Source organism: Microtus ochrogaster, linkage group LG1 (genome assembly GCF_000317375.1).
Source record: "Microtus ochrogaster isolate Prairie Vole_2 linkage group LG1, MicOch1.0, whole genome shotgun sequence".
Taxonomy (NCBI): Eukaryota; Metazoa; Chordata; class Mammalia; order Rodentia; family Cricetidae; genus Microtus; species Microtus ochrogaster.
Window position 1 is genome coordinate 54,661,359 of NC_022027.1, and position 21,054 is coordinate 54,682,412.

Below are 21,054 nucleotides of genomic sequence, written 5' to 3' on the forward strand. Positions count from 1 at the left end.
GCGGAAACTTGTTTTTTTTCCTTTTCTCAATAAAAAAAATAATAATAATATCCAAAAAAAGATTACATTAACATGATACAAAGAAATGAACATACCAATTGAAAGCCTCAGGATACATTCATCATTAAATATTCCCTTGCTAGGACAAAACAAGTCACACTTACACCATAGACCAAAACGTTCTGTAGGCAAATCACTCCCTGGGTAGAATCTCAACTTATTTCCATAAAGGGAACTGGACCCTTAGTTGGATCCTTAGACTTTTATTTGAGGTAGGAACAAACTATTTCCCTATTCCGGGTCACAAGGTCTGACAATTAACCACACCTGTTGACAATAACCTCAAGAGAGTAGAACTTTCTGATTTACTACTAGGTGTGACCTTTGTCTGAGGTAGAAGAATAACTTTGAAGGAACTAGAAACTGTGGTGCCCAGATTACGACCCCCAAAGAAAGACCACCAGAGAGGCCCAGACTGTAATAAGCAAGATTTAATCAGCATAATACAAACATGGTTGGAACTTATCTCCATCCTCATTATAGCGAGGTAGAGAGGAGTTGTATCTCCTCTGTATGGTAAGCTTTTAAAGTCTACAAAGAGACTCTTTGAAGCTGTTTTGGCACATGTGCAAGGACTTTTGCTCCCTCCTGTCATGCTAAGTCAGCTTTTTCCTTGTTCTTAGAGCAAGGCTACTGTTCCTGAGGTAGGCCATCTTTATCAGCCTGTACCAGGTGGATGGCTGGGCTGAGCTAAGTGACCTTGTGCTGGGAATCTCCTGGATGGGAGAGGGGAAGGCCACTATCTTCCTGGGAAAACATTCTGTTAGGAAATTTCTTCTCGCCCCTATGAGAATAAGGGGTTAGGGTCCCACAGAAACAAGTCCCAACTCTCTGATCATTAGGCTTTTGGAGCCTCTACAAAGCTGAAATAGGTGATATATCCTGGGTAAACTGAGGGTAGAAGAGTTGTAGAGGGGAGGGGATTAAGGATAGGAACACGAGGGATAGGGATAGGTGAGTTAGGGGATGGAGGGAGAGGGAGAGCAATGAAAGAGATATCTTTGAGCAACCTCTGTGGGAGAGATGGCCAGAGCCAGAGACCTCCGCAGGACCAGGACCAGGCCAGTGTCCTCCGCAGGAGCAGAAACAAGGGAATGACCTCCTCTGAGGGAGCAGGTCTGAGAGAAAGACCTCTGGAGGACTGGGCCTGAGCCAAAAACCTTCAGGGGACCAGATACAGGTCAGTGACCTCTACTGGAGCAGGCCTGAACAAGCAACCTCCATGGGAGCAGGCCCAAACCAGGGACATCTGCCAGAACTGGCTTGAGCCAGGGACATCCACCAGAGCAGGCCCAAGCCAGCGACTGCCACTGGAGCAAGCCATAGCCAGTGACCTCTGTGGGAGCAGGCCCAAGCAAGTGACCTCCATGGGAGAAGGCCAAAATGACCTTTGGGGTTGCAGAGGTTCCTCCAGGAGCACTAAGCAAGCATCAGGAATGCCAAGTGACCTACAGAGTAACTGAACCATGGATACAACTCCCCCATTAAGAGCAAACATCTGAGTTTTGGATATACTGCCACCTGGAAGAGTGATCAGCAGAGATATAACCCCCCACTACACAAATCAGAGGACAAGAACCACACTCAACACCACAAAGAGCATCATGACACCAACAAAAGCTAGTGACTCTACAATGCAAGTCTTGAACACCCCTATACAGATGAAGCAGAAGGAAATGACCTAAAAAATAACTTTAAAAGGATGTTTGATGCCCTTAAAGAGGAAATAAAAAATTCCCTTAAAGAAATGAAGGAAAAGATAAACAAAAAATTGGAAGAAATGAACCTCTTAAAGAAAACCAAGAAAAAGCAATCAAACAGAAAAGAAATGATTCAAGACTTAAAAACTGAAATAGATATGATAAAGAAAACACAAACCAAGGGAATTCTGGAAATAGAATATATGGAGAAACAATCAGGAACCACAAATACAAATGCAAGCATTAGAACAGAATACAAGTGATGGAAGAAAAAAACGCAAGCATTGAAGATACCATAGAGGAAATAGACTCATTGCTCAAAGAAAGTGTTAAATCTAACAAAAGCTTAACAAAAAATATCCAGGAAATATGAGAAACCATGAAAAGACCAAACCTAAGAATAATATGAATAGAAGGAGAAGAAGTCCAACTCAAAAGCACAGAAAACATATTCAGCAAAATCATAGAAGAAACTTTCCCAACCTAAAGAAAGATAAGCATATGAAGATACAAGAATCGCAATAACTGCAGGTATTCTATCAGATCACTGTGGCTTAAAATTAGAATTCAACAACAACATTAATTTCATAAAGCCCACAGACACATGGAAATTAAACAAGCCTCATCTGAATCACCAATGGGTCAAAGAAGAAATAAAAGAAGAAAATAAAGACTTCCTAAAATTCAATGAAAACGACCACACAATATACCCAAATTTATGGGAAACAATGAAAGCAGTGTTAAGAGGCAAGTTCATAGCACTAAATGCATACATAAAGAAGCTGGAAAAATCTCACACTAGTGAATTAACAGAACATTTGAAAACTTTAGAACAATAAGAAGCAAACTCACCTAAGAGGACTAGAAGGCAGGAAATAATCAAATTAAGAGCTGAAATCAACAAAATAGAAACAAAGAAAACAATACAAAGAATCAATGAGACCAAGAGTTGGTTCTTTGAGAAAAACCAACAAAATAGACAAAGCTTTAACCAAAATAATAAAAATTCAGAGGGAGAATATGCAAATTAGCAAAGTCAGAAATGAAAAGGGAGAGATAAAAACAGACACAGAGGAAATTCAGAGAATCTTCAGGTCATAATTCAAAATCCTAAACTTCACAAAATTGTAGAATAAACAGAAATGGACCATTTTCTGGATAAATATCACTTACCAAAATTAAATCAAGACCAGATAAGCAAATAGAATAGAGCTATAACTACTAAAGAAATAGAAACAGTAATCAAAAGTCTCCCAACCAATAAAATTCCAGGAACAGATGATTTCAGCACAGAATTCCACAAGATTTTCAAAGAACTACTATGCATACTCCTCAAATTGCTCCACACAATAGAAATAAAAAGAACATTGTCAAACTCTTTTTATGAAGCTACAATTACTCTATTACCTAAACCACACAAAGACTTTACCTAGAAAGAGAATTACAGATCAATCTCACCCATGAACATTAATGCAAAAACATCTCAATAAAATACTAGCAAACTGAATTCAAGGATACATCAGAAAAATCATCTGCCATGATCAAGTAGGCCTCATCCCAGAGATGCAGAAATGGTTCAACATACAAAAATCCATCAATGTAATCTACCATATAAATAAACTGAAAAAAAACACATGATAATCTCATTAAATGCTTAAAAATCCTTTGAAAAAATACAATATCCCTTTATGATAAAGGTCTTGGAGAGAGCAGGGATAAAAGGAACACACCTAAACATAAAAAAGGCAATATACAGCAAGCCAACAGCCAACATCAGACTAAACAGAGAGAAACCTCAAAGCAATCTCACAGAAGTCAGGAACAAAACAAAATTCTCCACTCTCTCCATATCTTTTCAATATAGTATTTGATGTTCCAGCTAGAACAATTAGGCAACAAACGGAGATCAAGGAGATATAAATTGGAAAAAAAGGAAGACGTCAAGCTCTCACTATTTGCTGATGATATGATAGTTTACATTAGTGACCCCAAAAATTCTACCAAGGAACTTCTACAACTTATAAACACCTTCCATAGCAGGATATAAGATTAACTCAAAAAAAATCAGTAGCCATCTGATGTAGAAGGGTCACCTGTCTATGTGTTACTTTCATTGGTTAATAAAGAAACTGCCTTGGCTTTTTGATAGGGCAGGATTTAAATAGGTGGAGTAGACAGAACAGAATGCTGGGAGAAAAAAAGCATAGTTGGTCAGACGCCATAGCTCTCCTCTTTGAGATGGTTGCAGGTTAGAATCTTCCCGGTAAGTCACCACCTCGTGGTGCTATACACATTAATAGAAATGGGTTAATCAAGATATGAGAGTTAGCCAAGAAGAAGCTAGATATAATGGGCGGGCAGTGTTTAAATGAATACAGTTTCTGTGTAATTATTCTGGGGCTAAGCTAGCCATGCGGGAGCCAGGCAAGACGAAAAGCAGGCCTGCCTGCAGCTTTTTCTACAGCCATCCTTTATACAGATGATAAATGGGCTGAGAAAGAAATCAGAGAAATATCACCCTTCACAATATAGCATAAACTATCACAGAGTAACTCTTGCCAAACAAGTGGAAGACCTGTATGACAAAAAATTTAAATCTTTGAACAAAGAAGTTGAAGAAGACACCAGAAATGGAAAGATCCCCCATGTTCTTGAGTAGGTAGTATTAACATAGTAAAAATGGCAATCTTATCAAAAAGCAATCTACAGATTCAATGCAATGCCCAGCAAAATTCTTCACAGACCTTGAGAGAACAATAATCAACTTTATATGGAAAAACAAAAAACCTAGGGTAGCCAAAACAATCCTGTACAATAAGGGAACTTCTGGAGGCATCATAACCCCTGACTTCAAATTCTAGTACAAAGCTACAGTACTGAAACTAGCCTGGTATTGACGTAAGAAAAGACAGGAGTACCAATGGAACTGAATCAAAGACCTAGATACCAATCCACACACCTACAAACACCTGATATTTGACAAAGAAGCAAAAGATATAAAATGGAAAAAAGACAGCATATTTGACAAGTTGTGCTGGCATAACTGGAGTCAACCTGTAGAAGAATGAAAATAGATCCATATCTATCACTATGCACAAAACTCAAGTAAAAGTGGATCAAAGACCTCGACATAAAACCAACCACAGTGAACCTTACAGAAGAGATATGGGCAGTACATTTTAACACATTGACATAGAAGACTACTTCCTAAATATAACCCCAGTAGCAGAGACACTAAGACCAACAATTAATAAATGGGACCTCCTGAAACTGAGAAGGTTCTGTAAAGCAAAGGACATGGTCAACAGGACAAAATGCCAGCCTACAGCATGTGAAATGATCTTCACAAATGGCTGATCTCCAAAATATACAAAGAACTCAAGTAATTTGTCACCAAAAGAAGAAATAATCCAATTGAAAAATGTGGTGCAGACCTTAACAGAGAACTCTCAGCAGAGGAATCAAAAATGACTAAGAGATACTTAAGGAAATGCTCAACATCCTTACTCATCAGAGAAATGAAAATCAAAACAACTCTGAGATTCCATCTGATACCTATAGAAGTGGCCAAGATCAAAAACACTGATGTCAATTTATGCTGGAGAAAATGTGGGGTAAAGGGAATACTCCTCCATTGCTGGTTGGAGTGCAAGCTGGTACAGCCCCTTTGGATATAAGTATGGTGATTTCTCAGAAAATTAGAAAACCACAAAGACCCAGCAATACCACTTTTGGGTATATATCCAAAGGATGCTCAATCGTACCACAGGATATGTGCTCAGCTATGTTCATAGCAGCATTATTTGTCATAGTCAGAGCCTGGAAACAACCTAAGTGTTCCTCGACTGAAGAATGGATAAAAAAGATGTGGTACATTTACACAATGGAGTTCTACACAGTGGGAAAAATAATGACATCTTGAAATTTTCAGGCAAATGGATGGACCTAGAAAACATCATATTGAATGAGGCAATCCAGGCCCAGAAAGACAAATATCATATGTACTCACTCATGAATGGCTTTTAGACATCAAGCAAAGTAAAACCAGCCAACAATTCACAATCCCAGAGAACCTAGACAACAAAAAGGACCCTAAGAGAGACATACATGGATCTAATCTGAATGGGAAGTAGAAAAAGACAAGATCCCCTGAGTAAATTGGGAATATGGGCATCATGAGAGAGGGTGGAAGGGGAGGGGAGAGAATGGGAGTAGAGTAGAGAAAAATATATAGCTCAAAAAAGACAATAAGAAAAAATAACAGAAAGAAAAAAAGAAAAACAGACATAAAAAAGAAAGAGCTATCTTGATAGATGAGGCCATTACGGGTTTAGGGAGAAACCTGGTGCCAGGAAAACTCCCAAGAATTCACACAGATGACCCCAGCTATAACTCCTAGCAATGGTGGAGAGTATGTCTGAGCTATCCTCCTGTAATAAGATTGGTGACTGCTCTAGTTGTCATCATAGACCTTCATTCAGTAATTGATGGAAGCAGGTGCAGAGATCTACAGCTAAGCAATGGGCCGCACTCTGTCTTTTCAGTTGAAGAAAGGGATTAGAGTATCCTCTCAGGATCAAGATCATGATGGGTGGGTGCGCCCCTCGTGGTCCTGACTTCCTTGCTCATCTTCTCCCTCCTTCCGCTCCTCATTGGGACCTTGGGAACTCAGACCAGTGCTCCAGTGTGGGTCTCTGTCTCTATCTCCATCCATCACCAGATGAAGGTTCTATGGTGGTATGCAAGATATTCGTCAGTATTGCTATACAGCTGGACTGTGACTGAAAAAGCATGGGATAAAACCGGACTCTCGGAACATGGCGAACAATCAGGGCTGATGAGAAGCCAGGACAATGGCACGGGGTTTTGACCCTACTTCATGTTCTGGCTTTGTGGGAGCCTAGCCAGTTTGGTTGTTCACCTTCCTAGACATGGACGGAGAGGGGCGGACCTTGGACTTTCCACAGGGCAGGGAACCCTGACTGCTCTATGGACTGGAGAGGGAGGGGGAGAGGAGTTTGGGAGAGGGGGAAAAGGATGGGAGGAGGGGGAGGGAAATGGGAGGCTGGGAGGAGGCGGATACTTCTTTTTTTTTCCTTTTCTCAATTAAAAAAAAAAAAAAGATCATGATGGGACACTCCACAGAGACAACATACCTGAACTCTTGGGAGCTCAGGGACTAAGCAACCTGCATAGAACTGACCTAAGCTCTCTGCATGTAGGTGATAGTTGTATATTTTGGTATGTTTGTGGCCCCTAGCTGTGAGACCAAGATCTCTTCCTGACACATGAGCTAGTTCTCTGAAACCTATTTCCTATGGTGGGATACCTTGCACATCCTTGATGCAGAGGGGAGGTACTTGATCCTCCCTCAACCTGGTATGCAATGCTTTGTTGACTCCAATGGGAGGCCTTACCCTTGCTGAGTCCTGGATGGAAGGGGAAGAAAAAAGGTAGGGGAAGGACAGAGTGAGAGGAGGGAGGGGAAACTGTGGTTTGTATGTAAAATAAAAAATGAAAGTAAAAAAGAAACTATGTTTGCAATTTGTTATAGTAATTAAAAAGTTTTAATGTGAAAGGTAATATTTAAAGCCACATTATAACTCGAACTAGACAAGGACTACATAGGTGACATACATATAATAATTCAGGAAAAAACAGTTCCAGCCTATTACCCCACACTCACATTCAAACAAACATAATATATATACTCAAGAAAATTGGCACCGAAGCAGAGAATAAACAGGTAAACTATTAACATTTATGTGCCAAGGCATTATAAGCAGAATAAAACAGAAATACACAGAAGGGAAGAAATGTATGTGGATAATGTATGCATCTGGTGGAGGATTAACATCTCAAAACCAAAAACCTGTAACTCAATAGTAGAAAAAAGTTAAGGGTCAGAGAGATGGTTCAGAAGTTAAGATGACTGCCACCAAGCTTGCTGACCTTGTGTACAATCCCTGAAATCCATGTGGTGGACGGATCAGCACTTCTCCATTGCCCTCTGACCTCCAAGTGCATGGTGTAGGACATGCATGCTTTCGCACACATACACAAACTAGGTAAATAATTAATAATTTTGGAGTGAAAAGAAATCATTTCAATTGAAAGTGGTAAATGAGGTTATACATACACTTCATAAGCCATGCAATACAATGTGATTTTTCTTAGATATCTTATTCAAACCAAGAAAGAATATAAGTTTAGGTGAGGATGTAGACATATTGGAGCCCTTGTGTTGGGCTGGTGAGGATATAAAATAGGACAGTGGAGTTTGGGACAGGACAGAAGCTCCTCAAACAATGAACAAAATGGCCTATGATTTGGCAACTTTAATTTTCTACCTTAAAGAGCAAAACTCCAGGGCTTAAATAGATGCACTAGCACACTCAAAAGCATGGTTCACAGTAACCAAAGGTAAGAGAAAACAACATTTCCAGCCACAATGAACAGGAAGCAACTCAACGTTAAGAAAGGACTGTTATACTGCCTTACAGAACCCAAGAAAGCCTGCACATGCCATGCTTAGAGGAGCCCTGAGGACATTGAAAGACTCTAAATGCATTTGTAAGCTCCCCAACCCTAAGACATTTTTTCTAAAACCTTACACTACTCTATTTTGGAAAAGGGACAGTCGCCCCCACCTACACACACATACTGGACTGCTTATCCTCCTGTGTCCTTGTAAATAACCACATGCTGGACTGCTCATCCCCTTGTGCCCTTGTGAATAATCTTCAAACGTAACTCCATTTTGGGAATTGAGGCAAATACAACCCACAGATGTTGACTCAGTTCCTGATGTATTGATTTAGTCACTGAACCAAAGGTCAGGATAGACCACAGATGCTCTCCCTTATCACCTGACCACGCAGCTATTCTCCTGCCCTGGAAAAGACCAATCACTACTAGTAAACCTTTGAATAAGCCAATCCAATAAGTTGGAAAGCAACCTACGGGTCTCCCCCCCCTTGTGTCTATGGCTTTTCGCTTTAAAAGATGGGCTGTAACAGCAATCAATGTCCTTCATATCCCGAACCTGAAGGACCCTGTCATGACAGAATAAAAATGCTCTTGCTTTTGCAGCAATTTGTGGTTATGTGAGTGGTGTCTGGAGCAACTCTTCCCTGATGTTTGGACATCTAGTCCAACAACATTATGCCAAAACAAACAGAAACCACATCAAAACAACAGCAGAACACAGATAATTGTGTGACTCCAATTCAGGGTTCCCTTCCCTTATTAGTCATGTTCAATGATAGAAACTAGAATGGCTGATGCCAGGAACTGGAGTGGGCGGTATGGGGAGTCTTCTTTCAGAGCTGTGGGATTCCACTAGGGAAGATGAAAAGCTCTCCAGATGTAGGGTGTGGTGATAGTCATATAACATGAAGCTACTCCATACACTAAAAGTGGTAAAATGTGAAATGTGTGGTGTGTGTAGTTTCATAGTCTCTACACACAAACATATGTGGAAAAGTGAGGTCTTCCACTCTGCTTTCAATGTACAACTCTACAACATAATAAAACATTACCCTAATATGAATTCCAATTCTTAATAGATTTCTACAAGCATAAACAAAGTAACAGCATTTTCTCAATTTCTTACCTTCTCTGGATTGCAGTACAATCATTCTGTAGGACAAGAAATACAGTACCCACAATGACAGCCACTAGGGCTGTGACAATTGCCTTTCAAAAACAAAAAATATGGGGAAAAAAAGAAAAATTTCCATTAGAAGAAGGTAGTATTCTAGACACTGGCCATTATTTTAAGATTTATGGTTTCCTCATCAGATCTCTCCAGTGAGATGAACACTCTATTATGGCCAGAGTCCCTGGAAGAACATACAACACGCATGTCAATAGACTGCTCATATGTCAGACTGACAATGAAGGTCTCTGCAGTCTGAGTGCAGACCCTGGAAAAGCTAAGCCTTCTCCCAGTGCTCCAGCAGGAATGGACAGTGAGGGACTCAGGTCAGGTACTAAAACCTGGATGATAAAGGCGCCTGGGGAGCTTAGGGAACAAACCCAGGTAAGTGACAGAAAGTGTCCACCTAAACTGAGAACTCAACTCTAGTACCAGAAAACATGAAGTTTTCTGCTTCAAGTGGCTCAAAAGGACTCAGGATTTCTTTACTCTTATAGTTAGAAACAAGTGCACCCAGGCCAGGGGGACAGCTCAGTGGCAGAGCCCTCACAACATACACTAGATGCTGATCCCCTCAAGTGCAAACCAAGCAACGAAGTTGAAAATGGCTCACAACACAGTTCCTAGCAATGGGATTTTGTGTGCTGAGAAGGGGTGAGCTGGTCCTCACGTGTGTCACCTCAGGGAAGTCTGTGCTGCGTGGGAACCTCACTTGTTTTCAGTTATATTGAAAAAAAAGAATATACATAAAAATGCCTCTTTTCTATCATAATGCCTAAGAAAAAGACCAAAGTGTTTGGAGCAACTGACAGTATAACTCAAATGGTCAGAATATTCATATACAGGCAGGAAGGCAGCAACATTAAAACATGAGAAGGGCAGCTCACATGGTAAGAAGAAGTGGGTTTCTCTACAGCCAACAACACATGACCTTTCAATATTTGACAGAAACGAAATGATTGAGAATAGAATAACAATGCACTAACAGCAGAACTGACTGTAAGTTCTGGTTGGATGGGGACAGGGATGTAGGTCCATGGTAGAGTGACTGCCCTCTTAGGGCTACAGCCCTAGGATCAAACATTATTAACACAACAACAGAATCATCATCATCATGAAATAAAAAAATAACTGACTAAGTGATGGTACAGTGAGCTGGAAGAACCACATTTCTGTGTGACATTGAGGTTAAAATAACAGAAAATTGTATGTCATGATGATCTTTGTTACAGAGCCAGTTTAAAGAAAAGTAGAACTTCACCTCCTCCCAGTTCCAGTTGGCTGACAGGGAAGAGCACTGTTCAGTCCAGTTACTGTGTGTGTGAGCTGCACTCTTGGAGTAGCTGCTGCTTTCACACTCTGGACTCCTGATGAGGGAACAGCACTCACTCTGCAGCTGGCTCATCTCAGGCAGTGGATGCTCAGGCTCCCTCAGAGCTGTTCTGTGGCCCTGTCTCCTCACCACATGATTTCAACCACAGGTCAACCGTCCTTTCCCTCTCCAGTCATCTCCACCCTTCTCTACTTAAACCTTCTCCAAGCCCACTCTTTCATCTGACAGGCTACAGTTTTATCTGTTTATCCAGTTACCATCCATCCTCACAAGGAATGCTACATCAGGAAAAAGCCTTTTCCTCCTTGACTCATTCCTGGACTTTGAATTGTAGGATGCACTGGTGAAATAAAGCAGACAGGTGTGAGGAGCTCCCAGGTGTGCTGAATTTCTTCTTGCACTCCCTGAATTAAATTTCCTACTTGGATTAGTCATTTTAGCTTCTATGAATAAAAAACAACTGGAAACTTTTTCTGTAAGTAAAAACTTAATCGTAGTCTACTTGCTCTATTGAATATTCCTCTATGCCAGGCAGAGTGGAGATGACAAACACATGGAAAGAGCAGAAGATAAGTGTAACCCTGCAGTAGAATGACTCAGAAACAAATTGCTCCCACGTCAGTTTTTCACAATACAAATAAAATAACTCATCAGATTACCTGGATCCCAGTGACCCGTGGAAAACCTAGGCAATTTTTGAATGAACGACGAAAAATCCACCTGAGCTGATGCCAGAAAGGGGTGACACACATGATCTCCAAGGCTGAGCTCCTCCCTGCCTTCCGTTCCCCCAAGAATGAGTCCAGTTCAGTTTTCATTTTTCTGTATAAGGAGGACTGGGCATACATATTGACTAATTCTTCTATGACTTCGTGCTGTCTCTCAGAAAGCTCTTCATGTTCACCAGCTTTGGGATAAAAATGGATAAAGATAAGAAACAGTTAGACAATAATTTAACTGATTTTTCTGAGACCCTTCTCATGAATAACACATACATTATGTATCAGTTTTTCTTTGTGAAAGTCTCATGAATCCTAGACTGACCTTAAGCTTCTATGAAGCTAAGGGTGACCTGTAACTTCTCCGGGTCCTCCTGTTTCCATCTCAACTCCTGGTTGCAAGCATGCACCTTCACACCCAGTTATGTGCTGCTAGGAACCAAACTCAAGACTTTGTGAGTGTTAGGCAAGCAATACTGCCTGCTGAGTTCCATCTTGAGCCCATCACATTTTGAGCATAATAAAATTACTCCTGTGTAATTTCTTCACAGATTAGAAAAGTATCCCTAACTGACCTGACTATCCATTACCCATGGATATAGCAATCTGATTGACCTTTTCCCATATGAACCTCAATTCTTAGCAAAGTCTTCCTTCCCTTATGGATCTATACCTCTTAACATAAAACTCTGGTTTCTGCTTTCTGCTTCAAGTGAACATATATGTAAATATATAAATTGCCAAGTATCTTGTTTTTAAAATAAACAAAGCCAGGCATGGCGACATATTTCTGTATTACCCACACTTGGAAGGTGTAGTAATATGAGCGGAGGGGCTGCGTCCCCAGCACCCCGGCCGCCTGCTAGCTTATCCCCCTAAATAATTACATGGACACTATATTCTTTTAAACACTGCTTGGCCCATTATATCTAGCCTCTTCTCGGCTAACTCTCGCACCTGGACTAGCCCATTTCTAATAATGTGTAGCACCGAGGTGCGCTTACCGGGAAGATTCTAGCCTACGTCAATCCTGGGTCTGAGCTTCATGCGTCTGCCTCAGAGAGCAGAGCTATGCGTCTGCCCAGGATAGGGGAGCATGACGTCTCTGAGCTCACTTCCTCTTCCTTCCAGCATTCTGTTCTGTTTACTCCTCCCACCTATGTTTTAACCTATCAGGGCCAAGCATTTCTTTATTGCTTAACCAGTGAAATCAACAGATTGATATACGACACTCCCACATCAGGAAGGTGAGGTAGAAGGAGCACACATTTAAGGCCAGTCTGGTTACATGAGCAAATCATATCTAAAACAATAACAAGAATAATATGACAAACAATAGGTACATTTACTTTTTAACAGAAATTTCCCTTGTGACAATATCATATAAATGGTCTATTATAAATTAAATTAAAAAAAAAACACCCAACACAAACAGAGAGCAAAGTCTATTAGCTAATCCTAGACACTGAGTTAACATAAAAGCTATTTCTAATGAGACACATGGTTGTGTGCCAGAGGCCATGATGCCAGAGGACATGGCAGAGGAGCAGCAGGTGATGACTGAGGTTTGGGGAGTTGGCCCACCAGGACAAAACCCCTTGATGAACAATCTCAGTTAGACAAGGACCTCTGAGACCACAGATCCCAGGATATCTTTTTCTTTTGTAGTCCCTTTGCAGGCTTGCTTTCACTATCTTTATATGATATTTGGCATGGTTGAATTGGGTATGGGGAAATTCCCCACTGCCTGTATCATAATGTTTATGGAAACATCCTGTTCTTCTGGGTAATTTTATATGAATAATTATGACAGTGACTTCCTCCCTAAGTTGTACTTTATAATTGATAATAATATACAAAGCTTTGTTTCACAAAAGCATATATAAAAAATGCTTTTCTCTCAAGACCGTTGAGTTTCACCTTAGAAACTGCTTTAGATAACAGCTCAGCTTAATAATTAAAATGAGATCGAATGCTTGGAACCAGGCTGACCCTAATTCTCTTAATGTTTAATAGATACAGATACTTTTCCAGGTGTCGTGTATGCATCCTTGCCCTCAATTCTCCTGATATAAAAAAACTAGTAACAGATGGGTATACACCCTGAGTATCTAAGTACAGCTAACTGATTGTCTTTTATGTACAAAGCTTCAGTTTGTGATTCCTTTAGCATTCCTTGTAAGACTGACTTTACAGATATACAGTAGAATTACTGATTCTCTTTGTAAGCACAGTATGGCCATGCCAGCCAGCGAGGGAGTTGCCTGTGAAGAGATGATTTCTCTCTGCTTAGGCTCTGTTGATCTGCAATACATTACTTAGACATAAATGTATATGGGATATTGGGATGACCTTGCTTTTAATCCTGTAAGGAAGATGAAAACATGTCACTTGTACACTGTAGGAATTTAGCAAAAATCACTGTATGGAATAGAGATTAGGATAAACAGATGTTTCTTGGAAGTACTCTGACCCTGAAGAATCCATGTGGAGGACAATGATTGTTTGACTGAAGGGGCCTTGTGGTCATCCCATGACCTTGGTCACAGAACACCTCATGCACACCTGCGGCTCTTGTGTTATTTCTGTGTTGCACACAATGCTTAATGAAAGACTAGAGTCTGAAGGCACGTGATACTCCCTTCAAAAAGACATGTAGATTAAGTTTGGGGACCTTGGAATGAGGAAATACTTTATGTAACAATTGATAAACACACTTTTGTACAACTGTGATCACACATACAGATCAATCCCAGTCAGTCCATCAGAAGAGGCCGATGAATAAAGAAGGATACGATCAACAGAATGTGTGAGTGTCTTTCTTCCTAACCCCTTAGATAGAAAAGGTCTTATCTTCACCAGTCCCGTGGCTTCCCTCTCAAACCTGAGCTGCCTAGAGGCAATAGTTGTGTTTTAATGAAATCAACTAGGCAAAAATCTGTGACTCTAGAAGACTCACATACCTTCATGGCCATCTTCCTCTGAGTGGAATAGAGCAGAGAAACCTCCATCAATGATGTCCAGGAAGAAGTCTGCGGGGTTGTTGTGGGAATCATAGTTGTAACCTACAAAGAAGATAGACCATGAATACAAACATGAGGATTCTCTTTCAGAAAATGGGAAAGTGGGGGGAGACAGAATCGAAGAACTTCTTCCTCTTTTTTGACCCTCCCCACCACTAACTTATCCTTTCCTATTATATATACACTCATGATATTTCATACTCTCTGCTTCACAGCCTATTGTATACATGTGTATGTTTATATTGATGCTATAAATACATCTACACATACACATATATAACACACATACATAGACAAAGTAGACAAGCCTAGGCATAGACAAAGACAACTAGACAAACGCAGAAATTAGACATTGAAATAGACTAGACAGAGATCTGGTCATAGTGGTAGACTGGACATGGGCATAGACTAAACATAGACTAGACATAAATATATGAACATTTTCTGTGAAAGAATCACTTGAATTTGGCCTAAATTTTTATTGGACTCCATAGACTCACAAATGCTCACATATTTTTAAATGACAGCAAATATTTAAAATTATATTTTTAGTCAAAGAGAATCAACCATAACTATATCCATATTTTTCTAAGACGAAATTGATGGCATAAACAATTTTAAAAATGCCATCATCCAATCTGACTAGAAAAAAAAAACAGGCAGACAAAAAAAAAAAGATGAGTCTAGATTTGAACTAGTACAGCCCCCAAACATCACCTAAACCTGAAATGCAAAGTTACTACTAAGTTAAGAAATGTCTCCACAGCTTTTCAGAGTCAGGTCACACTAGGGGAAAACTGAAAATCGTTGTCTATTACATGAGTAAGAACATGATGATGCTGGGCCTTTCCAAAGCTTTTCAAGTGATGGATAACTAGGCCTGAGCCCAGCATGTCAACTAAGAAGGTAACCATGACTGGGAAACAGAAGAAGAGGCTCAGTAAAAATCCTGAAACACAGGAATGGTACAGGACAGGAGAAAGAAAAGAAATGTGCTTAACAAGCCTGTGCTGGAAAAGCAGCAAAACCCGGCCACCAGATAACAAAAGATATTTAATATGGTGAAGCCCACACACAGTAAGTCTGTACAAGGGCCAGTCAGCATTGCTAAGAACCCCCGTTCTCTGCCCAGATCCCGTGAATGAAGGAGCTCTCACAGCAAATCCAGCCATACCTGCGGATTTGAAGTACTCCAAAGCCTCCTGCGCAGGCCCGTGAAACATGACTTTTCCCGAGGCCACTAAGGTGAGCCTGTCAAACAGTCTGAAGATGGAGTACGGGGGCCGATAAATGGAGAAGATGATTGTCCGTCCCCTCATAGACATCCTAAATTGAAAGAGAGGAAAAGTCACTGCACAGCAGAATTTTGACAAAATATTTCATTCCACAAATTATACTCTTTTTCCCCATTTCAGTTTGTATTTTCCTTAAAAACACCTCATCTCACTTATATTATGTACCTGATAGAGAAACTAAGATCCAAGCTTTTATTTAAAAGACTAAGACTTTGAATGTGTGGGATGTTAGTAGTTCAAGGTCCACTCGAGTGTTACTGGCAATGTCGATACCTGCACAGCCTTCTGGACACTGAATCATAATATCTGGGAGTCAGTGCAGGGAATCCATATCATGAGCAGGCAGCCCTGGTGATTGACAGGTTCACTCAAGCTTGAGAAGCAATGACAGAGCAAATATTACAACTATGACTGTATGCACAATTCCCTTCAATGATTCACATTTTCTGCCTCTTCAGAAATTGGTGTTCACTGTTCTGATGATGTGACTCACATTCCTAACCACTTGCTCTCCTAATAAACACTGCAGTAATAACCTCGCTTCAGTTTTCATAATATCAGCATGAGGCAATTGTAATATAATTCCCCCTTTTTTGTTGATAAGGTCTTGTGGGATTTAAATTCTTTTAGCCAATGACTTTTGGGGAACCAAGGCCTAGGGCATGGTATTGTATGAATAAGTGACCTCTTAAGACCTGAGAAACAGGAACAGGGGTCATCTCTCTCTCTCTTATTTTCTCTCGTCTCTCTCTCTCTCTCTCTCTCTCTCTCTCTCTCTCTCTCTCTCTCTGTCTGTCTCTAGCAGCAACTGGTTCACATTCCCCCTGGACAGAATGGCAGGACACAGCAACTGGATCACGGTGGCATCTAATTAGTTTTGTATCAGTGTTTATTGTTTATCTGCATTTTATACTTTAAAAAATTATTAAGATTCTTCAACATAAGTGTTAAAAGGTCAAGCAACAGTCCAAGGGATCAGTTAGATGGGGAAAAAGCTGGGCTTGGATTGTTGGTTTAATTTTAATATAGGAAAAAATAAGCTGATCAACCATTTCAGGAAGTCATATCTTCTGTTAGGAGAAGCAATAACCCAAAACAGTGTTTAAAACTGCTTTGAAAATATGTTTATAAAATCTGGGAATGGTGGCATATCTGTCCTGGACTGACCAGCCTAGCTACCACTCAGGCACACGTCCAGGGCTTTGAGTTTGCCCAACCCAACATGTACCCCATCTGTGACCTCCTATAAGGCATGTAGGGGATGTGCTGAGGGTGAAATGTGGATATGGGGGGACTGACTGGGAGTTGTGTGGAATTAGGGGGCAGGATGTGAAATTCCCAAATAATCAATAAAAAATTATGTTTTGTTTTAAAACTGGGTATAGTGGCATAGGGCTGTGATATCCCAGAACTTGGGAGAATCAGGAGTTCAAGGCCCACCAAGGTTACATAAGACTATATTTCATTAAGACAAATAGAAAGAACAAAAGAAAGAGAGTGAGGGAGGAAGGAAGGGAAGAAGGCATTAAGGAAGGAAGGTAGAAAGAAAGGAAGCAAGGAAGGAAGGGGATAGGGAGAGAGGAAGGGAGGGAAAGAAAAAGAGAGAGTGAGGAAGCTAGACATGGTAGTGCACACCTTAAATTCCAACAGGGTAACCTTGGTAGACAGGAGATAAAGACACAATAATAGCCTACTAGCTGATTGTTTTCCCTGGCAGACTGTTCATAAATCACAAAAACAAAAGCTACAATTTCAAATAATATAACTGGCAATCACAAACATGTTTAGATGATCAAGATTCAAGCCAGGCAAGCAATATGACTCAGTGGGTAAAGGCACCTGATGCCAAGTCTCAAGACTTGATTTCCATCCCCAGAATCCAGTGAGTGAAAGAAGAAAACCAAGTCCCTTGAGTTATCCTATGACCTCTACAAACATCACACACACACACACACACACACACACACACACACACACACACACATATATAAGAATGAGTAAAAGGAATGACATTTTCTTCTCTCATAAGTCTATGATTGAAATATTTATAGAAAAGTTGTAAGAGTTGTGTTTTGCACATTTTAGAAATTTATAGAGTTTCAAACTCTATAAATATGTGTGTGTGTGTGTGTGTGTGTGTGTGTGTGTGTGTGTGTGTGTAGAGAGGGGGGGGTAAATAAATAAAATTAAAAGAATTAAAATGATTCTACCATAAAAGTACACTTCATGGGTTGTTGAGACCAAGGAGAACACAGCATATCAGGACCTGAGTCTGCTCCCAGGACACTGGGATAAGCCACAATTGAGATGACCCCATACAATGCACTAAGACTAGCAATGGCACAAGACACAGGGACAGAGAGAAGTGCTCCACATGGGAACATGAGCAAGTAGCTGATCTTAGAGCGTGTAGAGAGTATCCTGAGGCAGACAAGAAAGGGGATAGACAGAGAAGGTGGTGACACCTGAGGAGTCTACAGACTAGGAGGTAGCAAGGCCCCCGTTGCTAACTACCTCACTGGAAGGTACAAGAACCAGGAGGGACCTTGGTTCTTGGAGGGACAGGAAGGGGTAAGTAGGGACCATGATGTAAGAACAAAGCAAAGAACAAGGGGAAGGAAGGGGAAAAAAGAGAGTGCAGTAAGTTCAACAGCCAGGAGCCTAGGTCATGGGAATGGGGTGGTCCTTCTAATGTTCTTGGGGTTATTCAGTCAGTTTGAAACTCTATAAATTTCTAAAATGTGCAAAACACAACTCTTACAACTTTTCTATAAATATTTCAATCACAGACTTATCTCATGAGAGAAGAAAAGTCATCCCTTTTACTCATTCTTCCCCAGGATCAGGACACAGATTTTAGCAATCATTCCCTCAACCATCACATCCAAGGCTAATCCCAGAGATAATGCTGTTTATTCTATGTTCAAAGATACCTAGAGTCCATATTGCCTCGCTAAGGAATCGCCACATCTCAGCCTCCTGCTGAAATCTCACAACCCTATAGTGCAGCTGCAAAACCTTCTCCGTGATGCATTGCTCTGCTCTAAACTCAGAAGCTTTCCCACATTCCTCACCATGGAAAACCTTAGTCCTTACAGTGGCCCAAAGGGTCTAGGCAATCTACATACAGGATGAATTGTGTGCTTCCAAGGACTCATTTGTGTAGTACTTCACATCTAAGAACTTAGAATGTGGCTATAATTGGAGATAAAGGCTTAAAAAAAGTAATTAAATTTAAATGAGAATACGAGTGTGTCCTAGTGTAAAGGTGTCCCTTTGAGATCAGGACACATAGAAAGGAAACATCATGTACAAGTCAGTGACCCAGGCCTCAGCAGACTCAGCCTATAGATATCCTAATATCTGGCATCTGGGATCCAGACCTTTAAGAAAACTAACTTTTACCAAGTTACCCAGGCTGTGGTGTTATTTATTTAGCTGTGCACTTAATAATCCTTTTCCTCGCGCCACCATGTTCTGGCCCACCCTGTCTCTCTAATGTTCCAGACATATCAAACACGCTATGCCTCAGAGCAAATGAGTTTTCCCTCCAGCCTGCATTCTAATCGAATCTCACCCACATATTCCCAGCTCACTTGACCAACTTTGGGAACATGCTATTTAAAGGAGTGCTTCACCTTCATCATCTCTCCCTATGTTTTTGTCTCATTGTTCTTGATGTCTATTCCTTGTTAATTCAAGTTTCCCTCTAATAAACAAGGGAGAAATTCTGTAGCTTACCTCTGAATCTCCTGCACCAAAAATATATACATGTGATCATGTATTAAAAGAATAAAACCTAATGCTTTTTCAGCTCTTACCTTCTCAGGATGGAGATGACATCAGTAGTAGTGCTCAAGTCTAAGCCAGTGGTGGGGTCATCCAAGAACAAAATGGGATGCTCGGCAACCAGCTCCATCGCTATACTGGTCCTTTTCCTGAGCTCTTTAGATCTAGGCTAAAGCAACAATGACCACCATTATCAAAAAGAACACCCAGTCATTGTCATTTGGTGAACTAGCCTATTCTAGCAATAAAGGATGTTGTTATATTATTATTGTGAGGAGCAAAAATATGTGCACTTGGGAGAATAAGGTTTTTTTTTTCCAAGTTAGTAGAAGAGGCTCAGGAAAGACTTGACATGAAGCCTGTGCTAATGACAGTTACTGTTTGTTCTTTATCAAGTCACATATTCTAGGTAATGAGTCATCACACTCAAAAGTTGAAACAGTAAATTCTATGAGCAATAAGATATGAGCAATAAGATACTACACTATAAATGTAGTAGTCATTTAACACCTTTCCAACATACATACAACAACAAACACATATCCATACACAGATACACACACACACAGATAAACACACACATGCACATGAACACACACACAGAGAGATACAGATACAAACACTACTTTGTACCAAAAATTTTACATTTCCTTTCTAGGGCTTTTTTTAACATCCTTAAGACTTCATGAATTGACATGAATCAACTATACAGCATCACAGAACTAAGGACTCATCCCTCTAGACAAATTCAAGAGGTCACAGAGTCTACAGGTCATCTGGCACAGTCTTTGTACCAGCCACGGTCATGTGTAAGGTAAGAGGGAATAGTAAGGATTATGGGGACACAGAACTAGGGAACAATTCTTTCCAAAAGTGATAACCAAAACCATGATCAAAACCCACTGACAACATACAACAAAGGATGTTTGAGGAATGTGGATAAGTGTGATCAGGACAAGACTGAGGATATAAAGAAATCATTAATTTTCATAGTTAAGAATGGAGTTCACAGGTTATAGTAATGTTTCATTTGTATTTTAATAAATAAAGCTTGCCTGAAGATCAGAGAGTAAAACATCCCCACTAGCCAGCCTCGCAGTCCAGGCAGTGGTGACACACACCTTTAATCCCAGCAGCCACACTAGTTTGCCACAGAAATTGGACAGTAGTAGTGCACACCTTTAATCCTAGCCCTAGGGAAAAATATAAAATGGGAGGAGACAGCTCTCAGACACAGTCTCATTTTGAGATTCCTGGAGGTAGGATCACCATTTTGGACTGAGGTAGAGGTGGCTGGCAGTTTTGCTTTTCTGACCTTCAGGTTGAAGCCTTAATTTCTGTCTCTGGATTTTTAATGAATTGTGCTTCAATAGCTAAGCCGATGTGATGGAGGAAGGTCATTGGTTAATTAAATAAAGAAGCTGCTTGCCCTGATAGGTTAAAACAGGAGGGAGGAGTAAACAGAGCAGAATGCT

The 21,054-nt window shown here is 40.4% G+C and overlaps 1 protein-coding gene across 4 annotated transcripts in view; it reads right to left on the minus strand.

The window, feature by feature from the left end:
• The window catches only part of LOC101996620 (ATP-binding cassette sub-family G member 3-like), a 161,782-nt gene that overhangs the window by 42,093 nt on the left and 98,635 nt on the right, over positions 1 to 21,054 (minus strand). For all 4 annotated transcript variants that reach the window (XM_026785007.1, XM_013350918.1, XM_005359627.2 and 1 more), the window contains 5 exons: positions 19,612 to 19,748; positions 15,670 to 15,821; positions 14,436 to 14,537; positions 11,413 to 11,660; positions 9,376 to 9,458 (listed from right to left, as the gene is read on the minus strand). In XM_026785007.1, the coding sequence (XP_026640808.1) occupies positions 9,376 to 9,458; positions 11,413 to 11,660; positions 14,436 to 14,537; positions 15,670 to 15,821; positions 19,612 to 19,748 (722 nt within the window). The remainder of the gene's footprint in view (positions 1 to 9,375; positions 9,459 to 11,412; positions 11,661 to 14,435; positions 14,538 to 15,669; positions 15,822 to 19,611; positions 19,749 to 21,054) is intronic.